Raw genomic sequence first — 27,474 nt, forward strand, 5'->3', positions numbered from 1 at the left:
CCATGGGATTCTCCAGGCAAGATTACTGGATTGGGTCTCTATGCCCTCCTTCAGGAGATCTTTCCAACCCAGGAATTGAACCTATATCTCTGATGTCTCCTGCATTGTAGGCAGTTTCTTTATGAACTTAGCCACCTGGGAATTCCATTAGCACACTAAGACCCCCTAAACCTTGTTCTTTCATTAGCTCATGGTATCAGAATATGGAGAAGCAAGCCTACAGATCTGTCTCCTGACTGCCTTCATAAGGCATGTAAACTGGTATGTTATCAACTGCACATGCCTCCTGAATGCATGGTTTCTCCAGCTCCGCCGAACCCCTTAAACTGCTGCCGTAAGTGACATATGCAGTAAGTAAGGGCACCAGTATAAAGACAAACACTAATTGTAGTGTCGGAGCAGCATGTCACATACTCCCATCAAGTACAGGATATGAAGTGAAGAACAGCACCAGGAGAAATCATGTCCTACAGCAGGGCTGGTAGGCACTGCGAGTGGGTTGTTCAGGAATGTCCTATACACTAGCAGGAAGCCAAGAGATGCACTCCATACCATGTTTCTGCCAAGAAATGGGAAGAATGGGGTCTGACAGGAAAATATTCTATCCCTAAATAAAATCAGAGCATAGTTCATGGACTATGAATGCACATTTATGGCATAAAAGAATTTCAATTCTCTGTTTTCATAAAACAAAAATCTCAAGTTTTCATGATTGAGTTTCACATTAACTGGCAGTATTATTATTGAGCTTCAAATCCCAGCTAATAATCATAACCTTGTAAAGAGAAGTTAGTGTTTGGGAAATGGCATGCTCTTGCAGAATGTCAAAGCTTTGGGGATATAAATAGTTGTGAGTATACTAGCTTTCATCTTTGATTCCTTAACCTTTTGTTCTTAGAGTCTTTGTATTCAGGGCTGGGTTAAGAATTTTAGAAGATCCAAGTACTAAAGTGATTGGGATGACAACCCCATACGTAATTTAAAAGAAAATTTATTTTTTCAAGAGGTCATAAAACTCACTTGAATACGGAAATTAAAATGAGTTTTTCTAGGAAAAAAAAGAGGTAGAGAGAAAAATGAATAGGAGAGGAAGAGGAATACCTGGTACCCATAGAGAAAATAGAAAAATATCTTCTGTTACTTGACCTAGTCACAAAAGACATGACGTATATCTTGAAAATCATGAACATATCTCTTGTCCACCTTCCAAACAATCATATAGAATGTTCACTCACTCACACTATTTAGAATTCAAAGGTTATTCTCTCACTCCATAAGTAAATAAGATCCACATTTAAAAGACATCCTTTCCAGTAAGTAATCATGGCTGCACCTATTTGCCATTTTCAAGGCCTCTCTTCATTTCTCAGATGTATACATGTTAACATTTAATCTTTTGGACTAAAACTGATGGTATTCATTTGCTATTTATTTCAGGATGAATATTCTGAGCACTCTTTCATGAATCTGCTTGGTCCTAACTCCATAGATGACAGGGTTAAGCATTGGTGGAATAACCACATAGAGATTGGCCAGAAGAATATGGATGTAGCAGGGAACATTTCAGCCAAATCAATGTGTCATAAAAGAGAAGAGGGCTGGGGTATAAAAGGTTAGACTTATGCATACATGGGAACCACAGATGCTGAGAGACTTGAGTCTGACCTCACAGGAGGGGAGATGGAAAACAGCATGAAGAATTTGAACATAGGAGAGAGCAATGGCCATTATGTCAAATCCCAGGAGAGCAATGGTCCCCAGACCATATATGATGTTGACCCTGATCCTTGCACAGGCCAGATGAGCAAGACCCATGTGCTCACAGTACATGTGGGGGATGACTTGGTGTCCACAAAAGGGCAGTTGCAAGATGAGGAATACAAAAGGAAATACACAGAGGACTGATCTCCCTATCACCCTCAAACCAGTAAGAGATACTATCTTTTTAGTAAGGATTGTGCTGTACTGAACAAGTGAACAAGTGAAGTTGCTCAGTTGTGTCCGACTCTTTGCAACCCCACCAGTCTCTTCCATCCATGGAATTTTCCAGGCAAGAGTACTGGAGTGGGTTGCCATTTCCTTCTGCAGGGGATCTTCCCAACCCAGGGACTGAACTCAGGTCCCCCGCATTACAGGTAGATACTTTATTGACTGAGCCACCAGGGAAGCCCAGTCAGAAGTGCTATAATGAAGAAGGTTACAAATAGCTACATAACAGTCATAAGTCATGGCAAGAAGGGCTACTGACTCCATGCCAGTAAAGATGTGAATGAAAAACATTTGAATGAGGCAGACATCAAAAATTATCTCCCTGCATCTGAATTATCTGCCCAGCATCCTAGGGATGGTGGCTGTGGACAGCCTCAAGTCAATGATAGCCAGCATAGGCAGGAAGCAGAACATAGCCTGGTGAATGTTGTGCTCAGTCTGGAAGACAAACAACGTGGTGAAGTTGCCTATGAGTGTGATCAGATACACAGCACAAAAAGGAAAGCCAATCCAGATGTGAATGTTTTTCAGTCCTGGAATTCCCAGCAACAGGAAGGAGGAGAGGTGAAACTGGGTGCCATTGGAAAGAGGCATCTTTCTTGTGATTTCATATAATGTGTTCATTGCAAATGTGTGCTGATCCATGTTGGGAAGTTCCAGTCTGTTACCATGATGTTTACCAGTACTAGAAAGAAGCAATTATCTGTTTATCCCAATAGCAAAAAAAACCTCATCAGTAAACTTTTTTGTTGTTGTTGTTGTTTTTTTTTTTTACCAGGTTGATTGAAATCTACCTTAAGAAAACTTATAATTGGAATTTAAAGAAAACTGAATTAATTTTATTACTCTAAATCTTTGTTTCATAGAAACAAGAGAGGGAGGGAAGGAAGTCGAGACTGAAAAGTAGGATATTGAATAATCTTAAGAATAATTTTACTAGAATTTCTTCTTTGTGACACATCATTGATCATGCCCCATAGCTTTAAAATGAGTGCTTTCTGCCAAGAGCATGGAGAGCTAAGAAAGGAGGCTGGCGGGCTAAAAATGCAATCATGGCTGGCGGGCTAAAAATGCAATCATTATTGGGCAGAAAAAGTTACAGAACTGGCAACCAAACATTGTTTCTTATCAAATAACTCCTTGTTTAATCTCAAATATCTTCTTTATAACTGAATAGATATTTATGCAGAAGTTATATGATGTTGTAAACAGTGAGATCTTCCAATTTTCTCTCTCAATATGTGTGTATATATATAAATAGAAGCAACTTATGTGTTTAAAACTATCCTGTACACACACAACCATTCTGTGTTTCACTTTCAGTATCAGTTCTGTTCAGTTCAGTTGCTCAGTCGTGTCCGACTCTTTGCGACCCCATGAATCACAGCACACAAGGCCTCCCTGTCCATCACCAACTCCCGGAGTCCACTCAGACTCATATCCATCGAGTCGCTGATGCCATCCAGCCATCTCATCCTCTGTTGTCCCCTTCTCCTGCCCCCAATCCCTCCCAGCATCAGAGTCTTTTCCAATGAGTCAACTCTTCGCATGAGGTGGCCAAAGTACTGGAGTTTCAGCTTTAGCATCATTCCTTCCAAAGAAATCCCAAGGCTGATCTCCTTCAGATTACATGATATTCAACATGTTGTTACAAAAAAACACTTTGTCTTAGATGATTTTGCCCAACTGTAGGCTAATGTAACTGTGTGCTGAGTAGGTTTAAGGTAGGATAGGCCCAACTATGATGTTTGCTAGGTTAGATGTATTATATGCATTTTTGACTTATGATGGGTTTATCAAGAGGTATGGCTAGCTGAAGATTTGTATATATATATAAAACACATAACTGTATAACTGTATATATAAATATATATACACATATATAATTACGTAACTCTCTTTCTCTATGTAGATATATATGTATATATACACGGCTACCTATATTTGACCCTTGAACGATGCATACTTTAGGGGTACTGACTCCCATGCAGTCAAAATTCCATATATAACTCTGTAGTCAACCATATGTATCTTTGGTTGTGCATCTGTGAATTCAATTAACCATAGGTGGTGTAGTACTATAGCACATATGTATTGAAAACTACCCAGTAATAAGTGACCATGTTGAAACCCATGTTGTTCAAGGGTCAACTATATGCACTCACAGACAAACACATATATGCTGTGGTAAAGGTTTGCTTACTTTAGCAAATGGTAAAATAAATACAAGTAGCTTTTACACAAATTATTGTTAAGGAATATTTTTTCTTGTGTTTAAGGAGAATCTGTATTAGTCTAAATTTTGGGGAATAATAAACAATAGCAAAAATGAATCTCCCAGCTCTCACAGATATGTTCTAGAGTGATTTACAATAATTTTCTTAAAGGTAAGAGAACAGTAATTCAGTAAGATTCAGAAGTAGATTTAGGTAAATAGAAAAAACAGGAGTAAATGTCTTACAAATTTGGAGAGATAGGAAGAGATATAGTACTGAGCCTGGCATATCAGTTAAGTGAATTTTTAAAATATATTTTAAGGATTTTTTTTTGAATGGTAAGCTTAAAGTACAATTCAGAAAGTATTTTAATTGAGATTTTTGTATTCTGTTGTTTAAGTAATGAACAAAATATAAGTACTCTGTAAGATTTCTTTGATAAAAAGAAAAAATATACCTTAAATGTTTAGTTTCCTGAAAGAGTTTTAAGTTTTGAGTGACAGAGATAATTATGAAGTAGACCCAAGGTTTGCTGCCTGTCTCAGAGATTTTAACTCATGTGGGGACTTCTTTATGATTTCAGGAAATCATTAGTTTTCTGATGTATAATACATGCCCCCCTCCAAGGAACTAGAACCTGAAAACTCTGGACCCAAGTAGTGTCAAAAGCCAAGAGTGTACAGGGAAATGCATTAGCAAAGCTTTATGACTTTTAGAGACATAATTTTGTTTGTTTGTTTTCCCCTTTAGTATCCATACATGCTGGAAACTGTTTATACAGCACAATACTCTTTGAATATGGAGTTGATCCTTCATTTGCCTGGCACATAACAGTGATCAGAAATAAATACACCAGACTATTTCTCTATTTCTACTGTTTTTTATATATATATATATACACATGAGTGAGTGAGTGAGTGAAAGTCACTCAGTCGTGTTTGACTCTTTGCGACCCCATGAACTATACAGTTCACAGAATTCTCCAGGCCAGAATACTGGAGCGGGTAGCTTTTCCTTCTCCGGGGGATCTTCCCAACTCAGGGATCGAACCCAGGTCTCCTGCCTTGAAGGTGGACTCTTCATCAGCTTAGTCACAAGGGCTTAGTTATAACCACTTTAGCACTGGGATATGAGAAGACACATCTAGGATTTCTTTCTCTTGTACTTCATTCTGATATAAATCAATGAAAAATCTACCTATTTTGAGACACCTGACCTTGTAATGATTGAAAAGATGAAAATGCAAACAGGTGTTAGTTATAAAGTGATATTTTTTCTATTATATGTAAATATTGAACATCATCTCATGAACTCAGTCTCAGCCCCACTGCTCTCCCCCTTTTGTGGCACTTCTGTCTTTTCTCCTTTCTTCCCCTCTGTCTGTCATTCTGTCTGTGGGTTGGGGAAAGGTGTGAAAGACTGACCAAACTGTGCACATTAAGTGCTTCTGAGTCTATCTTCATCTCTACATTTTCATGTATGCTGAAATAGAGAATGAAATTTTTATCCTTAATACGATGCTCCCCAAAGGAAAGCCTCTAAATGAAACTCCCTAGAGTGACATTCATTAAAGAGTGAAGGGTCCAAAAGTCCCTGTTTTAAGCCAGGTCCTACACTAAGTAGAAAAATCCACTAGAGATTTCTGCCCTTTTCTGGGGATAATATACCAGTTATTCAAAATCAGTGATATGTGCCTGAGCCTAGGTTAACCAACTATACTCCTTTCCTGGAATCATGAGAACTCTTAACCTCCTCAAAGACAGCATAGTAATGTGATTGAACCCAAGCACCATGGATTCTACCCAAGATCAGTATGTCTTTCATATAGTTGAGAAACAAGTTCAATGGAGATGTTGCAGGAGTAAACATTTTAACTTCTTAATGGTAGAACTAATTTCTGCAATTTATCTATGAATGTAGAGACATTCCTTGTGGCTCAAGACAGTAAAAAAGCCACCTGCAATGCAGGAGACCTGTTTTGATCCCTAGGTCAAGAAGATCCCCTGGAGAAGGAAATGGCATCCCACTCCAGTATTCTTGCTTGGGCAATCCCATGGACAGAGGAACCTGGTGGGCTGAAGTCCATGGGGTTGCAAAGAGTCAGACATTATTAAGTGACTAACACACAGCATCTGTGCATGTGCTATTGTTTTCTATGATATACTCCAAGAGCCTATGGTTCACTATGATATGGACACCAGTCAAAACTCCATTGATTCCCTGACCTTCATGTGTCCCTACTCTGAATAGTGAACCACAGTGGCATTTTGCTTCTCCAGATATTAGTATCAGTTCAGGACCAGTGTCCAATCCACTCCTCCCCTGGCCTCACCAAGACTCTAGCTGGTCCCCTTTCCAATCCACAGTCTTGATGATAAATGATCTCTTGTCCCTTTCAAGAAGACCAGTATGTATTATAGTGATTCAACAGAATTTTTCCTCCAAGAAATACAGCTTCCAGCTCAGTGGGCTTTATGTTTTAGAATTGTCTCAAGATTGAATTCAGAAAGTAGTTTGGCAGGAAAAATTATGATATCTTTTCTGGTTTATAGAAATTAGTTAAAATGGATATTTTCCTGGTTTCCTGGGTTCTCTTCATGAATATTATTTATCACAGCCATAGTGAAAAGAAGGTTTCCTAGGCCCTCTGAGAATAGAGATGGGAGCTGGTTGAGCAGAAATTACATGATAAATCCACTTGAAATTTCTGTGCTCCCTGAAGTCTTTGGAAACTCTTTTTGCAGCTCCTCCAAGGAAATGCTGGCATTTCAGTTACATTTGCTGCAAGCCATCATTGAGTCCAGGTTTTAGTCAACCAACCAAATAAAGTCTTAGGGCCACTCCTGGACACATCGAATCTGGATTCTCATTTTAAAATTCAGTCTCTTGAAATGCCATTTTCCTTCTACTCAGATTGAATAATCTTAGAATTCATTCTAAATTCTAAGGCATATGTTCCCTAGGTTTCCATCTGTACAAAGTGACAAAATCTTGCAATTCTTTTGGTTAGTATATTTTATTCCCTAAAAAGTAAAAAGTCTGCTGCCATTTGAATCCAGTTATTGGTCTAAAATTATGTTAGACACCAGCCATACATGACTATTGAATATCTGAAATCTGGCAAATGCAACAGAACTTAATTTTAATATTTATTCATTTTAATTTAAAGTCTGAAGCAATATAAAAAATTTCAGTTCAACACGATATTTTGCTTTGTTTTTCTAAGGCTGCATTTTATTTTAGTCATTGAAAATTTAGTGAATGAAGCAACCTGTGTTTCAAGTGTAAAGTACTGAATTAAGAAGATTTGCTTGGAATATTTAAAGGATGTAAAGTATTTAATTGATGTTTTATGTTGAATTTATATTTAAATAATGTTTCCATATTATGTTTTATTAAATAGTCTACCAAATTAATTTCATTTTGCTTTAGCTTTTGTAAAGTGATGATTAGAAAACTTGAAGTACATAGGTGACCCACAGTTTATTTGTATTAGAGAGCATCATTCTAGAAACAATGAGGAATGATGGGAATAGCTTATGGGATAGATAAGCAATATACTTTAATTCAGCTATGTCAGGGGAGAGTATTGCATTTTCTTCGGACAAGGGGAGACAATAAACCTCAAACAGAAGAAGAGCTGCTTCAAATCGTGAGATTTGCTTCACTGGGTTATACTCATATAATGTCATTTTAATCCTTAGAACTCTACTTCTTCCCAATAAATGGACTAGTGAGAGATGTATATTTCTTTATGATAGTCAAAAATGATTTCCATTTTCTTACCTGGACCTTGGGCTGGATATTTAAAACCCTGATTTCATTATTTCCTTTATTCAGGTTCTCCAGCTTATTTTTTACAAAAAGCCAAATCTATACTGTCTTTATTCTTATCAAAATCTTCTTTGGCAGAAATACTTGGACATTGAGAGCCTTGCCTTTTTTAAGCACTTGGTTAAGGACTTCCCTGGTGGCTCAGACGATAAAGTGTCTTGCTTACAATGTGGGAGACCTGGGTTCGATCCCTGAGTCAGGAAGATTCTCTGGCGAAGGAAATGGCAACCCACTCCAGTACTCTTGCCTGGAAAATCCCATGGACAGAGGAGCATGGTGGGCTACAGTCCATGGGGTCGCAAAGAGTCGGACACAACTGAGCAAATTCACTTCACTTCACTTCACTTCACTTCACTTCTAAGGAAGTTTAGAGGGATAATATACACAACAATTTTGTCACTGTATCCCCTGCACCACTAGTGTCCTCATTACCAACAGGGATCTTAATGACTTTAATTGAATAAGGGACTAATCCTAAATTTGCATTCTTAAGAACTTTTTACCCAGGAACTACTCTTGATACGCACACACACACACACACACACACACACACACACACGCACACACATACATGCATGCATATATACTTATGTTAGTTAGGATTCAGAACTACTATGAGTATAAAAAGTAAAGAATTTATCACAGGAATTGATACAAGTGTAGAAGGAGATAGAAAAGTTTTGAAAACAAATTTGCTAAACATATTAAGTATATGAGTTGCTTTCTGCAGAAAGCTAGGTACATTCAGCTTCTGGGATGGAATCATAAAGGAAGAAGATATAGAAATTTATGGAAGATGGTTTATAACCTGTGGCTACTACACCTGTGTACTTGCAGTATCTAGTGGTGAACTTGAAATAACTTTGTCAGTAGGGTTGGTAGGATGGAGAGCTGGACATGGAGCTGGGGGAAGTGAGGAGAAATTAGAACTCTCTAGTCACTGTTTACCTGTCATTGCCCGTAAAGTGTAGAACTGCTGCTGCTGCTAAGTCGCTTCAGACGTGTCCAACTTTGTGCAACCCCATAGACGGCAGCCCACAAGGCTCCCCCATCCCTGGGATTCTCCAGGCAAGAACACTACAGAACAAAAAATGACTACCATTTCACATCCGTGCCCACAGCTTCTGCATTTCTTATGTAATCAACTCTAAACTGAAAAGTAGTAGGGGAGAGGATTCTGGGAAATAGAATGTTAGCTTAGCTAAGTGGCCACAGTGCAAAATTACCATGGAACATCTTATCATCTGTGCTTATTTAAGTGTGGAGAATATTTAATTATTAGTTGATATTGTAAGAAATGAATATATTGTGTAAGTGAACCCAAGAATAAGTTAACTCAAAATTCCATGAGGATATTGTTAACTATGGCGAAGTGACAACACTTTTTGTAAAAATTATAATAAAGAACAAAAAGAGGACAAGATAATTACAGAAGGATAATCAGCTCTGAAAGTTATTCAAATATATTACAAATCTGTAGTGATTAAAACATTGTGATACTGAGTAAAGAACAGGCAGACAAGCCCACTCTATTAACGAAAATCATATTCTTGTATAAATTGAAATGCAATATGAAGAAAGATTAAGTACAATTCAGTTGTGCAGTTTTAATAAATCAATTGTGTTATAAAACAAGTTAGGAATAGGAAAAGAGATTGTTTAATTTTCTTGCCTACATTTTACACCAAAACAAATCGCAGTTAGATTAGAAGAAAATGTGAAATTTCATACATACACATAAACACACATGGACAAATCCAAATAATAAAATAGATGTTGGGATAATGGTATATAATAAAGCTATACAGAGTCCTAAATTTGAAAGTGATTAAAGGTGGTGCCATAGGTAAAATAATCAGTAATGATTACATTTGGATAGGGCAGTGGCAACCCACTCCAGTACTCTTGCCTGGAAAATCCCAAGGACGGAGGAACCTGGTAGGCTGCAGTCCATGGGATCACTAAGAGTCAGACACGACTGATCAACTTCCCTTGCTCTTTTCACTTTCATGCATCAGAGAAGGAAATGGCAACCCACTCCAATGTTCTTGCCTGGAGAATCTCAGGGGCGGGGGAGCCTGGTGGGCTTTCGTCTATGGGGTCGTAGAGTCAGACAGGACTGAAGCAACTTAAAAGCAGCAGCAATGACAACATTTAATGTAAAAATAAAGTAGTAAATGCAAAGGGTTTATAGGAAAGTGTTAATGTCAAGTGCACTCAACTCATGCAATGAGACTTTTATGAAGCTAGGCAGAAAAATTGGTGAGGTGGGAAGGAAGTTACAATAAATAAGAAATACAATCCAAGAAAGCAATACTTTTTAGTCTGTAGCCTACTCTCTAACAATTCCAAATATAGAAACTTTAGAAAATTTTCAAATAGGTACAAAAATAATTCATAAAGATGTCACATTGATTCTAAATTAAAAATAACTAAAGTACTATTCATGTCATCAAAAGATGAGGAAAAATGAAATGCAAATGAAGTTTAAAAGGAAAGTTTTAAAGGAAATAACTAAGTTTTAAAGGAAATAACTATGTCTTATTTGTATTAGCGTAGATATATCTCTAAGTTTAATATTAAGTGAAAAAACTGTGATGTCATATACAGTGCTACTATTTACATTAATTAAAAATCACAATTTCATTACCCAGAAATTATTGAATTTAAAGTGATAAATTTGGACTCTCAGAAAGACAAAAAGCCTCTGGTAGTCACGTTGTCTCTGAATCGGTTATTTCAACTTAAATACCTCATATGTTTGATTAAAATTAACATTTAAGATAAATAATATATTTACAACCATTTTATGGGAACAAAATTTCTTGTTATACATTTCCTTGTCTTTCTTTTGTTAAGCTGAGAGGGGAAATTGGGGGGAAAACAGTATTAAGAAACATTACGCTAGGAGAGGTCGTTGCACATATTATCCACATTCAGAGTGAAGTCATACAAACAGTTCTTAATTCCACAATAGGAATCAGCACTTGAAATTGAAACATTTTACAGATTATTCAAAGTATAGAATCATTAATGAACCAAAATCAAATCCCCAGCATGGAGTTTGATAGCACTAAATTTAGACACACCATCTTTCTGGAAGGATCACACACAGGTTTTCTTTCTGGATCAAAATGCTTTTTAATGAACACAGTAATACTTCTTATATTTTAATAAAGGAATATCTGTTTGGTCCACACACCATAAATACTGGGATCGAGTGAGGGTGGATAACCAAATAGAGGTTGGCAAAAAGAATGTGAATATAGCAGGGTATGTTTTGCCTGGAAGGGGAAGACTGAGGGAAGATAGAAAACACAGAGGAGAGCAACATGGGAGCCACATGTGCTTAGGGCTTTTAGCCTTGCGTCTTGGGATAGCAGATGGAAAACAGCACGGAGAATGTAAATATAGGAGATGCCAACAGGGACTAGGTGCAGGAGAAAAAAAGAGACCACAAAGAGCCCATAATTACCATTGACATAAATGTTTCCACAGGACAGTTTTGCAATTCCCATGTGCTCACAGTAGGAATGAAGTATTATTACATGAGCCTGGCAAAAGGGTAGGTGGTAGATGAGATAGATCACGGGAAGTGTATGCAGAACTGGACAAATTAAAGTGTACAAACTCATGCCCAACAACACGCAGGATGTCAAGATGGTCATGCAGTAGAGTGGAGCACAAATTACCACACAACGGTCAAATGCCGTGGCCACCAGGACATCAGCCTTGATGCCAGTGAAAGCATGGATCAAAACACCTGGGCCGCACAATCTCCAGCATTAATCTCATGAAGAAGATAATCTCAGAAGATACCCAGCATACGGGGTCCTGAAGTTTGTTGAAAAGGCCAAATCAGTTGTTGAAAGGATGGCCAGAAACTAGAACATGGACTCGCAGAGAGTCTGGTCCACACTGATGACCAGCAGAATTGTGGCATTGCCGAGTAAAGCCACAAGGTAAACAGAGCAGAAAGGCAAGAAGATCCAGCCATGCACTTCTTCCAGACCTGGGATTCTGATGAGGAAAATGTGAGTGGGTGAAAAATGCCCCTGTTGTGACAAAACATTCTGCTAAATGACAGGGTAGGAAAAGCTGTCACTACTAGAAGAAGAAAGAACAAAAGAAATTTCAGTAAGAGTTGGTTATAAAAAATGATTAACTTAGCACTTCAATATAATATGAAATGAAAAATTTTGCTTTGGAAGGATTTCTTATTGTTTTTTTTTTTCAAATTCTAAATCAAGCCATAGTATTTTAAATGGTCCAGTGTAAAGAATGTAATACTTATACAGATTTAGTCCTATTTTTTTTTAACATGTTAGGTTTATCATCCCTGGAGGAAGAAATGGCAGCCTACTCCAGTATACTTGCCAGGAAATTTTACACAGCCAGAGAAGCCTGAATCAAGAATCATAGTCATCAAGAATCAGACATGACTGAGCATACATGAAGGTTTATTATCAAGCCCATGGCAAACCTATAAAACTTAGAACATAGCATGAAGTATGGGATAATTTAGCAATTCTCATAACTTTTATGAAGTCCCTAGCTAAAGAGGGACACATGAAAAATCAAGGATACACATATGAGAATGCAGATACAACCCAAAATGAAATAGGCAAGTGAGAAAGTAAAATCACAGGCATGAATGCACACAACACTTCCATAATTAGAAAATGCAGAAATGCTCTAATAATTCATTCATCATTTATTGACATAGAGAAAATTCCAAAATCAAGCCTAGTATCCTGTCAAAGACAGAAACAAAATATCAGAGATACATATTATCACAAGAAAAAAGCAACAAACATTCAGAGATGCCTGCCCAAGAGCAGACACCGGTGGGCACATACCTCTGTACTTGAAAGAGCCCAGAGCGCAGAGCCCAGAGCCCAGAAAGAAAGATAATAATAAAAGTATAATAATACAATTGTCACCCTGCTTATTTAGCTTATATGCAGAGTACATCATGAGAAACACTGGACTGGAAGAAACACAAGCTGGAATCAAGATTGCCAGGAGAAATATCAATAGCCTCAGATATGCAGATGACACCACCCTATAGCAGAAAGTGAAGAGGAGTTAAAAAGCCTCTTGAAGAAAGTGAAAGAGGAGAGTGAAAAAGTTGGCTTAAAGCTCAACATTCAGAAAACGAAGATCATGGCATCCGGTCCCATCACTTCATGGGAAATAGATGGGAAAACAGTGGAAACAGTGTCAGGCTTTATTTTTTTGGACTCCAAAATCACTGCAGATGGTGATTGCAGCCATGAAACTAAAAGACACTTACTCCTTGGAAGAAAAGTTATGACCAACCTAGATAGCATATTCAAAAGCAGAGACGTTACTTTGCTGACTAAGGTCCGTCTAGTCAAGACTATGGTTTTTCCTGTGGTCATGTATGGATGTGAGAGTTGGACTGTGAAGAAGGCTGAGCACCGAAGAATTGATGCTTTTGAACTGTGGTGTTGGAGAAGACTCTTGAGAGACCCTAGGACTGCAAGGAGATCCAACCAGTCTATTCTGAAGGAGATCAACCCTGGGATTTCTTTGGAAGGAATGATGCTAAAGCTGAAACTCCAGTACTTTGGCCACCTCATGCGAAGAGTTGACTCATTGGAAAAGACTCTGATGCTGGGAGGGATTGACGGCAGGAGGAGAAGGGGACAACCGAGGATGAGATGGCTGGATGGCATCACGGACTCAATGGACATGAGTCTGAGTGAACTCCGGGAGTTGGTGATGGACAGGGAGGCCTGGCGCGCTGCGATTCATGGGGTCGCAAAGAGTTGGACATGACTGAGCGACTGAACTGAACTGAACTGAATAATACAATTCAGTAGATTTCCACTGATGTCTCTATTTTCCCGAAGTGATTCCGTTTCATAATGGCTCATTTTAGATTGCTGTGTTTGAGGTTGTTTCCAGTGGTATGTGACAACTTCTTTATTCAGTCTTCACTCTACATCAGTTCCTCTGAGAAAACCTGATAATTTGATCACTGTTTCAGAATTAGCGACTGAGTTCACTCCTGCCTGATTAAGACAAGAGAAATGTGGGTAGAGACAAATTAGAAGGCTTCAGGTCATTATGGGTCTGGGGAAGGCATATTAAAACTGTCTGGAATAACAAGGTATTATAGGAATGATAATCGTTTTCTGTAATTATCTAACGGAAATAGAGAAGAGTACTGTTGGAATGCCTTCAAAATGATGGAGAAGCTATCAGGAGAAGCCCCATAAATTTAAATAATGAAACAAAAGAACTTTCTCTGGGACCTCAACTTGAGGCAGAGTGGTTCGAGATCAGGATAAAGTAGCACAGACTTCTGTTTTCACCCATAGTATAACTCCATATTTCCATGGCAAATATATCATGTTGAGAAAATAAAATAAGTGTGTAAACATTAATTTAGAGAGGGAGACAGTTTATTGTGACAGAGAGAGAGACAGAGACAGAGGGAGAAAGAAGGAAAAACTGCATTTTGCAATGCTCCTGTATGTGTGCTTATTGAACAGTGAAATTCCCAGGTAATTGCCACTGGCCACTGTCAGGGTGCTGGTCAGGAGCGAGCCCTCTAGACATTGCAATGCCTACTTTGGGTTCATCTCTGGAAATAAACTCTCAGTAACAAGCCACTGCTTACCTCAGACTTTCATTGGGCTTCATATGTATGTTTCATTCAATCCCTATAACCTCTTGCAGAAGCAGAAATTCTATTCTATCAACCAGGTATATTACTGTTCTTGTAAGCAGATTTTTAAAGTCTCAGATCTTCTAATATTATTAAAGATACCCAATCTCCATTTAGAATTTACAAGATCCTTATCCCCACCCCCACCCCATCAAGCATATCATATCAAGATTTTAGTTCTCAGCCACCTTGGATCATACTTCCTTCATTTGACTTCAGTACACACCCACATGAAGAGAAAATTCATCTGTGATGCTTCATTCTTCCACAGAAATAGAGACACGCAATAGATATCAAGGAATAAAACTCTATGTCCATTTTTTATATAGTACAAAGAGAGAAGTTTTATGTTAAGATTATAGCTGGTTATACCTTGGGAAAGATGAGCTAATTCAGCTTACTCTTAAAATCATGCCCTGGGATTAAATTCTCTGAGATTACTGACAAAACCATCAGACTATGATTTAGAAAATGAGAAGTCTGAGAGAATGTAAAATGGATAAGAATTTATATCAAGAAAATTATAAATATGGGGCAAAAACATGATATTATTATTTGAGTGTGGCATAGAGATCAATGTTCATGTCCCTCATTTTGCAGTCAAATTCTATGGCTTTCTGTTTTCTAGATAAAATAGTACTTTATCTATATTCTAAATTCAAGCATAATAACCCAGCATGCTGCTGCTGCTGCTAAGTCGCTTCAGTCGTGTCTGACTCTGTGCGACCCCGTAGATGGCAGCCCGTCAGGCTCCCCTGTCCCTGGGATTCTCCAGGCAAGAACACTGGAGTGGGTTGCCATTTCCTTCTCCAATGCATGAAAGTGAAAAGTGAAAGTGAAGTCGCTCAGTCGTGTTCAACTCTTTGCGACCCCATGGACTGCAGCCTTCCAGGCTCCTCCATCCATGGGATTTTCCAGGCAGAAGTCCTGGAGTGGGGTGCCATCACCTTCTCCGAATAACCCAGCATAGAAGACCCCATTTTTAGCCCTAGCTCTCCCTGTCCTTCACTGACCAGGTATTTTGGGTTCATTGAATGCTTAGCTTCAGGGATTCCAATCTGTGGGTCTTTGCTCCCACTATCTTCTGTCCATGATTACTTCCTTTTCTCAATGATCCATATGTATATCAGAAAGGCCATAGAGAAGTGGTAAAAAGTCAATCCTGGAACTGACCTGACTCACTTCAAATACTGGACTTCCCATGTACCAGCTATATCACCATGAGTGATTTATTAGTTATATCTTAGTTTTCTCAACTGTATAATTAGGGATGATAATAATACCAATTGCCTAGAAGTATTCTAAAGAGTAAATTAACTAGTAGATATCAGCTACCAGGCATTTATATAATACCTGGCTTGTTTTTTTAATTAAATAATTTATTTTTGGCTGCACTGGATCTTCCTTGCTGCACTGGCTTTCTCTAGTTGCAGCAAGCAGAGGCTGCTTTCTAACTGAAGCGCATGAGCTCAGTACTTGTGGGGTCCAGGCTTTGTTGTCCCACAGCATGTAGAATGCTCCTGCACCAGCTATTGAATCCAAGTCCCCTGCGTTGGAAGGCAGATTTCCAACCAATGAATCACCTGGGAAGTCTGATACCTGACATATTTTAAGTGATTAATTAAAATAAGAGCTAGTTCACAACACCACCTTCATAAACTTGGACCTATATAAGCTATACTGAAAAATCGCTCATGCCACAGAATCTGTAACATTTGATCGGACAGTCTGCATTTATTTTAAACATTTTTCATTAGTTTTGAATTGAATGTACACATAGTTATTATTCTCAGTGGAATAAATTTATTTTGAGTGCAAAAATTATATCTCTTTACATTTAAGCAGACATTTTTGATAATATTTAAGAAAAAACAACATCAGGCTTAAGATATAAAGCAGATGATATAAAGGCTGCAAATATAAAGCATGGAATTAAATATTTCTTTTGATTCTTGTCTTTCCAGTTATATCACACACACCTTAAAGTTGACTGTTACAAAATTTAAATTTTCATGCATAGTATGAAGTATAAATATATTCACTCAGTTGTGTCCAACTCTTTGCAACCCCATGAACTATAGCCCATCAAGCTTCTCTCTCCAATGAATTTTCCAGGCAGGAATACTGGAGTGGGTTGTCATTTCCTTCTCCAGGGCATCTTCTTGACCCAGGGATCAAAACCAGGTCTCCTTCATTGTAAGCAGACTCTTTACCATCTGAGCCACCAAGGAAGTCTATACATATCTATATATGTATATGTGTATGTGTGTATATATCTCCATAAATATATGTTCTAAAATAGTTTAATATGTGCATATTCAAACATAGCATTTTTTTGAGATCATGGGCATGTAACTGATAAGTTCAGTCAAAATTACCTTTTGAACATAAGCTGAGAAATATTAGGGAAGTTCATAGCCCTTTTTCTGCTAGTTGGGAATAAAGAGCATCTATTTTGAGGACTTGCTGGTTAGATGTTTTAGAATCATGACAAGAGCAACCTTAGACACAAGTGAGTCACAGAATGTCAGCTCTGAAATACTTTAAAAAACGTATTGCCTAGTTATCAAAAAATATCAGAACAACTTTTTCTTGGTGACAAGGAACTCATACCAATATTTTTATTGTACTTTGTTTTAAGGTGAGAGAAAATCTCCCTTAATATTTAAGTAAATTAAGTAAGATTAGTGGGGGTTTTTGTTTGTTTGATTTTATTTTACTTATAATTAAAAATTATGTAAAGATACATACTTAAGTATTTTTTTCAGTAGCAATAAGTTTTTATTTATATTATACATGCTTCAATGCCATTCTCCCAAATCATTCCACCTTCTCCCTCTCCCGCAGAGTCCAAAAGACTGTTCTATACATCTGTGTCTCTTTTGCTGTCTCGCATACAGGGTTATCATTACCATCTTTCTAAATTCCATATATATGCATTAGTATAATTTATTGATGTTTTTCTTTCTGGCTTACTTCACTCTGTATTATAGGCTCCGAAGGAAATGGCAACCCACTCCAGTACTCTTGCCTAGAAAATCCCATGGACGGAAGAGCCTGGTGTCCATGGGGTCACAAAGAGTCAGACACGACTGAGTGACTTCACTTTCTTTCTTTCCAGTTTCATCCACCTAATTAGAACTGATTCAAATATATTCTTTTTCATTGTGTATATGTACCACAGCTTTCTTATCCATTTATCTGCTGATGGACATCTAGATTGCTTCCATGTCCTGGCTATTGTAAACAGAGCTGTGATGAACACTGGGGTACACATGTCTCTTTCAATTCTGGTTTCCTCAGTGTGTATGTCCAGCAGTGGTATTGCTGGGTTGTATGGCAGTTCTATTTCCAGTTTTTTAAGGAATCTCCACACTGTTCTCCATAGTAGCTGTACTAGTTTGCTTTCCCACCAACAGTGTAAGAGGGTTCACTTTTCTCCACATCCTCTCCAGCATTTATTGCTTGTAGACTTTTGAATAGAAGCCATTCTGACTGGCATGAAGTGATACCTCATTGTGGTTTTGACTTGCATTTCTCTGATAATGACTGATGTTAAGCATCTTTTCATGTGTTAGCCATCTGTATGTCTTCTTTGGAGAAATGTCTGTTTAGGTCTTTGGCTATTTTTTGATTGGGTTGTTTATTTTTCTGGACTTGAGCTGCAGGAGTTGCTTGTATATTTTTGAGATTAGTTGTCAGTTGCTTCATTTGCTATTATTTTCTCCCATTCTGAAGGCTGTCTTTTCACCTTGCTTATAGTTTCCTTTAGGAGAAGGTAATGGTATCCCACTCCAGTACTCTTGCCTGGAAAATCCCATGGACAGAGGAGCCTGGTAGGCTGCAGTCCATGGGGTCGCTAAGAGTCGGACATGGCTGAGCGACTTCACTTTCACTTTTCACTTTTCACTTTCATGCATTGGAGAAGGAAATGGCAGCCCACTCTAGTGTTCTTGCTCAGAGAATCCCAGGGAAGGGGGAGCATGGTGGGCTGCCGTCTATAGGGTCTCACAGAGTTGGACACAACTGAAGCGACTTAGCAGCAGCAGCAGCAGCAGCATGGTTTCCTTTGTTGTGCAGAAGCTTTTAATTTTAATTAGGTCCCATTTGTTTATTTTTACTTTTATTTCTGCTTTTATTTCCAATATTCTGGGAGGTGGGTCATAAAGGATCCTGCTGTGATTTCTGTCGGAGAGTGTTTTGCCTATGTTCTCCTCTAGGAGTTTTATAGTTTCTGGTCTTACGTTTAGATCTTTATTCCATTTTGAGTTTATTTTTGTGTATGGTGTTAGGAAGTGTTCTTGTTTCATTATTTTACAAGCGGTTGACCAGTTTTCCCAGCGCCACTTGTTAAAGAGATTGTCTTTTCTCCATTGTATATTCTTGCCTACTTTGTCAAAGATAAGGTGTCCATAGGTGCATGGATTTATTTCTTGGCTTTCTGTTTTGTTCCATTGATCATACTTAAGTTTTTTTTTTTTTTCTTCCCCATGATACCTTTCTATCTGAAGCCTTTATCACATTTTTATAGTTAGGACTGATATTACTTAATGTGGCATTAGGTAAGAGGTATTTTCAAAGTGCATTTTACTTTCTTAATGTCTTTAGTTTTTGAAACAGCCCTGCAACATAGATACTATGTTTATTTCCATTATACATGTGGAAAACTTGAGCTATAGAAAATTTTAGCAACAACAAAGAATTTGAACCCAAATGTCTTATTCCAATATCTATATTATTATTCAATGTATTATACTGCCTTCTTTCTCTGTATTTAGATCTTGAGCTTATTTCATGTTTCAACAAGCATGTTAAAGTTTACTGAAATATATTGTAAAATCTTCACTTATACCTTTGCTTGTAACTATATACATATAGTTATACATAACTATATATATGAAAATACATATATGAGGGGTAGGAAATGATTCTTTTGAATGCCAAGAACACATCTCATACCTACCTTTCATTTCAGTGTATGGGTCTCTCTAACCATAAGAATAGTCTTGGTTTCTAATTTTCAGATACAACTGCCAGGCTGAAGAGTTGATATTCACAAAATCAATTTGTTTGCATGGTTCTGCTTTAAGCTGCAATCTGACTCATGATGTCTGGGTGTCTCTTTTTCATGTTCTCACTTATTAGGTGCAGAAGACAATTCCAGGTTTACTCTGATACTACCTGAAGTCAAGCCACCTTGTTCTGTACTGCCACCACTTCTTATTTAGAATAAGAACTCTGGAACTTGTGGCAAAGTGTTATGGAAAAATGAATGAGAATTACTTATATAGTGATAACTAAAATTTCTCACTTGAAGAAATTGATGGAATGTCCATGTTAAATGAAGTATTATTTTTTCAACCAGCCAAGCCTTCTGATTCTCACTCTGGCTTTACTACTGAGATCAAATGCTAGACAAGACAGTGCTGCTTTAACGTCAGGAAAGTAGTTCAAAGGGAGTCCAATGCATTATGCTAACCTGCTGGAATGACAATTCCTAAAGTCAAATCATGGGAAAAAATCAAAGAAGCCTAAAATTTTTGTTTTGTTTCAGTTCAATTCAGTTCATTTCAGTCACTCAGTCGTATCCAACTCTTTGTGACCCCATGAATCGCAGCACGCCAGGCCTCCCTGTCCATCAACAACTCCCAGAGTCTACCCAAACCCATGTCCATTGAGTCGGTGATGCCGTCCAGCCATCTCATCCTCTGTTGTCCCCTTCTCCACCTGCCCTCAATCCTTCCCAGCATCAAAGTCTTTTCCAATGAGTCAACTCTTTGCATGAGGTGGCCAAAGTATTGGAGCTTCAGCTTTAGCATCATTCCTTCCAAAGGACACCCAGGGCTGATCTCCTTCAGAATGGACTGCTTGGATCTCCTTGCAGTCCAAGGGACTCTCAAGAGGCTTCTCCATCACCACAGTTCAAAAGCATCAATTCTTTGGTGCTCAGCCTTCTTCACAGTCCAACTCTCACATCCATACATGACTACTGGAAAAACCATAGCCTTGACTACACGGACGTTTTGTTGGCAAAGTAATGTATCTGCTCTTGAATATGCTATCTAGGTTGGTGATAACTTTTCTTCCAAGGAGTAAGTGTCTTTTAATTTCATGGATGCAGTCACCATCTGCAGTGATTTTGGAGCCCCCAAAAATAAAGTCTGACACTGTTTCCACTGTTTCCCCATCTATTTCCCATGAAGCAATAGGACCAAATGACATGATCTTCATTTTCTGAATGTTGAGCTTTAAGCCAACTTTTTCACTCTCCTCTTTCACTTTTTAGAGTAGAGTAAATGTGAGAGTTGGACTGTGAAGAAAGCCGAGCACCGAAGAATTGATGCTTTTGAACTGTGGTGTTGGAGAAGACTCTTAAGAGTCCCTTGGACTTCAAGGAGATCCAACCAGTCCATTCTAAAGGAGATCAGTCCTTAGTGTTCTTTGGAAGGAATGATGCTAAAGCTGAAACTCCAGTACTTTGGCCACCTCATGCGAAGAGCTGACTCTATGGAAAAGACTCTGATGCTGGGAGGGATTGGGGGCAGGAGGAGATGGGGACGACAGAGGATGAGATGGCTGGATGGCATCACTGACTCGATGGACATGAGTTTGGGTAAACGCCGGGAGTTGGTTATGGACAGGGAGGCCTGGCGTGCTGCAATTCATGGGGTCGCAAAGAGTCGGACACGACTGAGAGACTGAACTGAACTACAAACCAGTGTACTTAGAAAATGAACACTTAATTAACTAATCTTAGGAAAGTTAAATCAGAAAGCATGAAAATATGAAAAAAGGAAAATATTGAAAAATATGAAAATTTTAAAAAGTGATCAAAAGCAAAGATCAAGAAAGCACAATTATGTTATAATTGATTACAATCCTTCTACCCAGTAATTTTATATTAAATTATACAACCTGGATAAATGATCTAAAAAATGTACCAAGAAGAAAATGAAAGCATAGAGAGTATATTTCTACTTAAAAATTAATATCAGTACCTATTCATAGAGGAATATGTAAATAAAATCAATGCTATTAAACAAAATACATAGTAAGGTTTCTAACTAAATTAACATGATCTAACTAAAATAGCATGATTGGTTATAAAGCAAAAAATTCATACTGTAATGTCAAAAAACACACGATAAATTTGCCTCTGGAAAAATAGGAGAGAAGGTCTATTGGGACAGTGTCAAAAATGATTTCAACTTTAATTTAACAAGCATTACCTTTGAGATTACTGCGGTGTTGAAATTCATTAATTCATGAGTTGTAGGAAGAAATATATTTATTACATTTTTACTTTAATTTTTTTAAAGTCTGAAAAAGAAAATAATTTGTTAACAATAGAAAATAATGTGACAAGTTGGATGCTGCAAAACCCCATTGTTTGGTCTAAGGAAATCTTATTGTAGAATCAGTTGAAAGTCTTTGATCATGAAGAAGTTGACTAATCATTGACTGACTGGATTACAGGAAGGCACTAGAAATAGATCACGGGTTTAAGATGAGAAGTCTTGGACTTGAGGATGGAGTATTTTATGATGAAGTGTAGACTGAGAGAACAGGCAGTGAAGTGATAAAGACCAGCATGTATCACATAGATAGAAATGCTGTATGTAATTTAACTATAATACCACCGTTATATTATGGGTCTGAGTATAGAGGGAAGTTCACTGAAATGACACTGATGATATTAGTGAGAAAGAGTTTTATGTTTGTTTTGGCTACCAATTCTCTGAATCTTACATATTTGGCTGACCTTTCCACTTCAACTACACATTTAGTAATGATTTTATTTTGAACTGGACAGAGCATAGGTGATCGGCAGTCCTGGCCACGTGCAGTATGAGTCAGTCATCCCCTGGTGATCACCTCTCTCCTTCCTTAGTTCATAGGTTGCCAAAGCCCATGAACTTTGCTTTTTTTAAGAGCGCAAGAGAATCCAAGCTCCATAAGAACAGACGTTCATTTTATTTCGGTTCATTTATCATCCTTAATGATAAGAATCACGGATTCAGTGGACATGAACTTGGGCAAACTCTGGGAGATGGTGAGGGACAAGGAGGCCTGAAATGCTGCAGTCTATAGGGTCACAAAGAGTCAGACACAACTTGGCGACTGAACAAAAACAATGATAAGAATGATTCAATACATACAGTAAACACAAAATGAATGTCAATTAGGAGAATTTTAAAAAATGAATGAGTGATTGAATGGGCACAGGCTACAGAGTCAAAGTCCCAGTACCACATTTCTCTAATTAAAGAGCTAAAAACACACCATATATACATTCTTTGCCTAGAAGAGAAGCAGTTTCATGCTATCAAGAACAAAGTATAATGACATACAAATAGAGACCACAACAGCTTCCCTTCAAGACAGCCTATTAACCTTTGAACTGAAGCTCCAATAAAGTTTCCACAAGTCCTAGAACCCATTAGTCAGCAGTTAGGAATAAATCAACTTGTGTTACAATCTGGCAGCAATAGGTCAGGACCAGGAGATATTTGTTAAAGCAAGAATACACATATCTTCCTTGAGAGATCAAAGAAAAACAATGTGGTAAGTGTCTTATTTTTTAATAAAGGCACGGAGCACAGGCTCCCATATCTGTTTGGTCTTTACACCGTAAATGATGGGGTTGAGTGAGGGTGGGATAATCAAATAGAGGTTAGCAACAAGAATATGAATAGAGCGAGGTATTTTGTGTCCAAATCGGTGGGTAAGGAAAGAGAAGACTGAGGGGATATAGAAAACACAGATAACCCCAATATGGGACCCACATGTGCTTAGGGCTTTTAGTCTTGCATCTTGGGATGGGAGACAGAAGACAGCCCAGAGGATATAAATATAGGAGATGCCAATAAGGACTAGGTTTAGGACAAAGAAAGAAACAACAAAAAGTCCATAGATACCATTAATTCGGATATTTCCACAGGACAGTTTTGCAATTCCCATGTGTTCACAGTAAGAATGAGGTATTATATAAGCCTGGCAAAATGGTAGGCGATAGATGAGATAGACCATGGGAAGTGTAAGCAGAAGTGGACGAATTACAATGCACACGCTGACGCCCATGAGCACCCGGGATGTCAAAATGGTCGTGTAATGGAGTGGAGCACAGATAGCCACGTAACGGTCAAAGGCCATTGCCAGTAAGACTTCAGCTTCCATGCCAGTAAAAGTATGGATCAGGAACATCTGGGCCACACAAGCTCCAAAATTAATCTCATGAGCATCAAACCAGAAGATACCCAGCATACGGGGTACTGAGGTCGTTGAAAGGGCCAAATCAATTGTTGAAAGTATGGCCAGGAAGTAGAACATGGGCTCCCGGAGGGTCTTCTCTGTCTTGATGACCAGCAGAATTGTGATATTTCCCAGTAAAGCCACAAGGTAAACAGAGCAGAAAGGCAGGGAGATCCAGCCATGGACCTCTTCCAGACCTGGGATTCCAATGAGGAAAAATGTGGTAGGGTGAAAAATGCTCCTATTGTGATAAAACATCCTTCCGAGTCACAGAGTAGAAGCAGCTGTCACTCCTAGAAGGAGGAAGAAAAAAAGAAATTTTAGTAAGTACTGGTTATGAAAATGATTAGCTTAGTGTTTCAATATAATGTGAAATGAAGAATTTTGCTTTGGAAGATCTATTAATTCTTTTCATATTCTAAATCAAGCCATACTCGTTTGAATGGTCCAGTCTTAAAATATGCAATCCTTATAAACATTTAATCCTATTTTTTATCATCTAAGGTTTATCATCAAGCCCTGGGCAGAATAGAAAACATAAACCATAGCATGAAATATGGAATAATTTAATATTCTCTATATCTTTTTTGAAATCTCATACTGAAAAGGGACACATGAAAAACCAAGGATACACATATGAGAATGCAGACATAACCCAAACAGAGATAGGCAGATGAAAAAGTAGTCATGGGCATGAATGCACACAACTCTTCCATAATTAGAAAAGGCAGACTTTCTCTAAAGATTTATTTATCATTTTGTCATACAGAAAATTCCAAGATCAAAGAGTTTTCTGTGAAATGACAGAAGCAAAATATCAGAGATATATATTATCATAAAAAATACACACATTCTGAGATACCTGCCCAACAGCAGGCTCAAGTGGACACATACCTCTGTACTTGAAAGATCCCTGAAAGAAAGATAATAATTAAAAGATAATAAACTTCTGTAGATTTTCATTGATGTTTCTATTTTCTCAGTCATTTCATTTAATAGTGATTCATTTTCGATTGTTATGAATATGTTGGTTTCTAGTGGTATGTGACAAATTCTGCATTCACTGTTCACTCTACATCAGCTCCTCTGAGAAAACCTGATAATTTTATCACGGCTTCAAAACTGGCATGTAATCTATTCACTCCTTTTGCCTGGCTAAGACTTTGGAAGTATGGGTAGAGTACAGCCTAAAAGGCTTCAGGTTGTTATGGATCTGCAGAAGGTATTTTTGAGCATCACAAAAAGTCTGGAACAACAAAATCTAATAGAAGAGAGAATTGCTTTTCATCATTGTCTGAAGGAAATAGGAGCACTTTTGAAATGCCTTCAAAATGATGGAGAAGCAATCTGGAGAAATCCCAACTCATAATGATGCTAAGACACTTTCTCTGGGTTCCCAACTTGAGGCACAGTGCTTCAAGTTCAGGATAAAGTAGCATAGACTCCTGTTTTTAACCTTAGTATAACTCCATATTTCCATGGGAAATATATCAGGTTGAATGAATGAAATAAATGTTGTATACATTCTGAAGTTGGTGTGTGTGTTTGTGAGAGAAAGAAAAAAAAGAGAGATGGAGAGATAGAGAATAGCTATATTTTACAATGTTCCTTTATGTGTGTGTGTGTGTGTGTGTGTGTGTGTGTGTGTGTTTAAACTGAAATTTCCAAGTAATTGCCAGTGGCCCTTGTCAGGGTGCAGGTGAAGAGCAAACCTTCTAGACATTGTGATGCCTACTTTGGGTTCATCTCTATAAATAAATGCTCAATAACATGCCACTGTTCACCTCAGACTTTCATCCTGCTTCATAAATGCATTTCATTCAATCCCTATAACCTATTCCAGAAGCAGAAATTTTACTTTATCAACCAACTAAATAACTACTCTTGTAAGTAGATTTTAAATGCCTTTGATATTTTAGATATTTTTAAAGATACCCAATCTCTATTTAAAAGTTGCAAGATTTCCCACCTGAAATGGATTACTGCATCAAGTATATCATATCAAAGTAGTAGTTCTCAGCCACGTTGGATGGATCATGCCTCTTTCATTTGAGTTCAGTACACACCTAAATAAAAAGAAAATTCATGTGTGATGCTTCATTTTTCCATAGAAAGAGAGACACATGATAACTATCAAATAGTAAAACTCTGTATGTTTTTTCATACAGTCCAGAGAGAGAAGTTTTATATTAATATTGTAGCTGCTTATAGGTTTGGAAAAAAATGAGTTAATTCAGCTTTCTCTTATAAAGTGCGCTCTGAGATTAACTCCTCTGAGATTGCTGACAAAACCCTCAGACTATGATTTAGAAAAAGAGAAACCCAAGAGAAAGTAACATGGTTAGGGATTTATAGAAAGTTATGAATGTGGCACAAAAACACAGATATTATCATTTGTATATGCCATAGAGAGAAGCGTTCATGTTCCTCTAGGGAAGATTCTGTAGTCAAATTCTATGGGTTGCTGTTTTCTAGACAAAATGGCACCTAATTCGTAGTCTAAGTTCAAACATAGTAAGCTAGCATTGGAGACTCCATTTTCAACCTTAGCTCTCCCTGTCTCCCTGCACTGACCAGGTATCTCAGTTCATTGAATGCTTAGCTTTAAAGGTCTTTGGACCCACTATCCTCTGTCCATGATTGTTCCCCTTTTACAATTGTTCATATATATGTCACAGAGGCCATAGAGACAAATGATCAAAATAGCCAACCCTGGGATTTATCTGACTCAGTTCAAATACTGGACTACCCATGTATGGCTATATCACCATGAGTGATTTACTAATTATCTCTATGTCTCAGTTTCCTCAACTGGAAAATTAGGGATGATAATTGGACCAAAAGCATAAGGCATTTTGAAGATAAATTAAGTACTAGATATCAGGCAATCTGTATAATTCCTGGCATATTTTAAGTGGTTAATTTAAAATAAAATTTAGCTCACAGCACCACCTTTGTAAACACTAGACCTATGTAAACTATACTGAGAAATCTCTTATGCCACCAGGCTGTAACATTTGGTGAAAGTTCTCATTTATTGTAACATTTATCCATTAGTGCTGAGTCAAATGTACACATAATTCTTATTCTGACAAGAATGTATTTGAGTGCAAAAATTGAATCTCTTTAGATTTAAGCAGATATCTTAGATAATACTTAAGAAAGAGCATGATCAGGTTTAAGATATAAAGCATAGACTACAAAAAATGAAGTTAAATGTTTCTTTTCACTCTTGTCTTTCAGTTATATCACACAAATCTTAAAGTAAAATCTCTGGAAATATAAAACTTCATACATCATATGAAGTGAAACATATATGTGTATCTGCATGCACATACTTAAATATATATATGTCTACATATATATATTCTAAATCATTTTCATATACATATATTCAAATATGGTAATTTATTGGAAATCATGGGCATGTAAATGATAAGTTTAGTAAGAGTTAAGTTCAGAACAAAAGCTGAGAAACATTAG

General features: G+C 37.6%; 1 protein-coding gene and 2 pseudogenes across 1 annotated transcript; all 3 read right to left on the reverse strand.

The window, feature by feature from the left end:
• Window positions 1-1,428: 1,428 nt before the first annotated feature.
• Window positions 1,429-2,583, reverse strand: LOC138420445 (olfactory receptor 52E2-like; annotated as a pseudogene).
• Window positions 2,584-11,209: 8,626 nt separating this feature from the next.
• Window positions 11,210-12,111, reverse strand: LOC138420167 (olfactory receptor 52J3-like; annotated as a pseudogene).
• Window positions 12,112-23,313: 11,202 nt separating this feature from the next.
• Window positions 23,314-24,249, reverse strand: LOC138420416 (olfactory receptor 52J3). Its single transcript, XM_069553624.1, has one exon. It carries the CDS (start codon window positions 24,247-24,249, stop codon window positions 23,314-23,316), a length of 936 nt encoding a protein of 311 aa, XP_069409725.1.
• Window positions 24,250-27,474: the final 3,225 nt, after the last annotated feature.

Source organism: Ovis canadensis, chromosome 15 (genome assembly GCF_042477335.2).
Source record: "Ovis canadensis isolate MfBH-ARS-UI-01 breed Bighorn chromosome 15, ARS-UI_OviCan_v2, whole genome shotgun sequence".
Lineage (NCBI taxonomy): Eukaryota > Metazoa > Chordata > Mammalia > Artiodactyla > Bovidae > Ovis > Ovis canadensis.

What these genes read in the sequence shown, in the direction of transcription:
- LOC138420416 (XM_069553624.1), bottom strand. Translation starts at nt 24,249, where the DNA reads ATGTTTTATCACAATAGGAGCATTTTTCACCCTACCACATTTTTCCTC.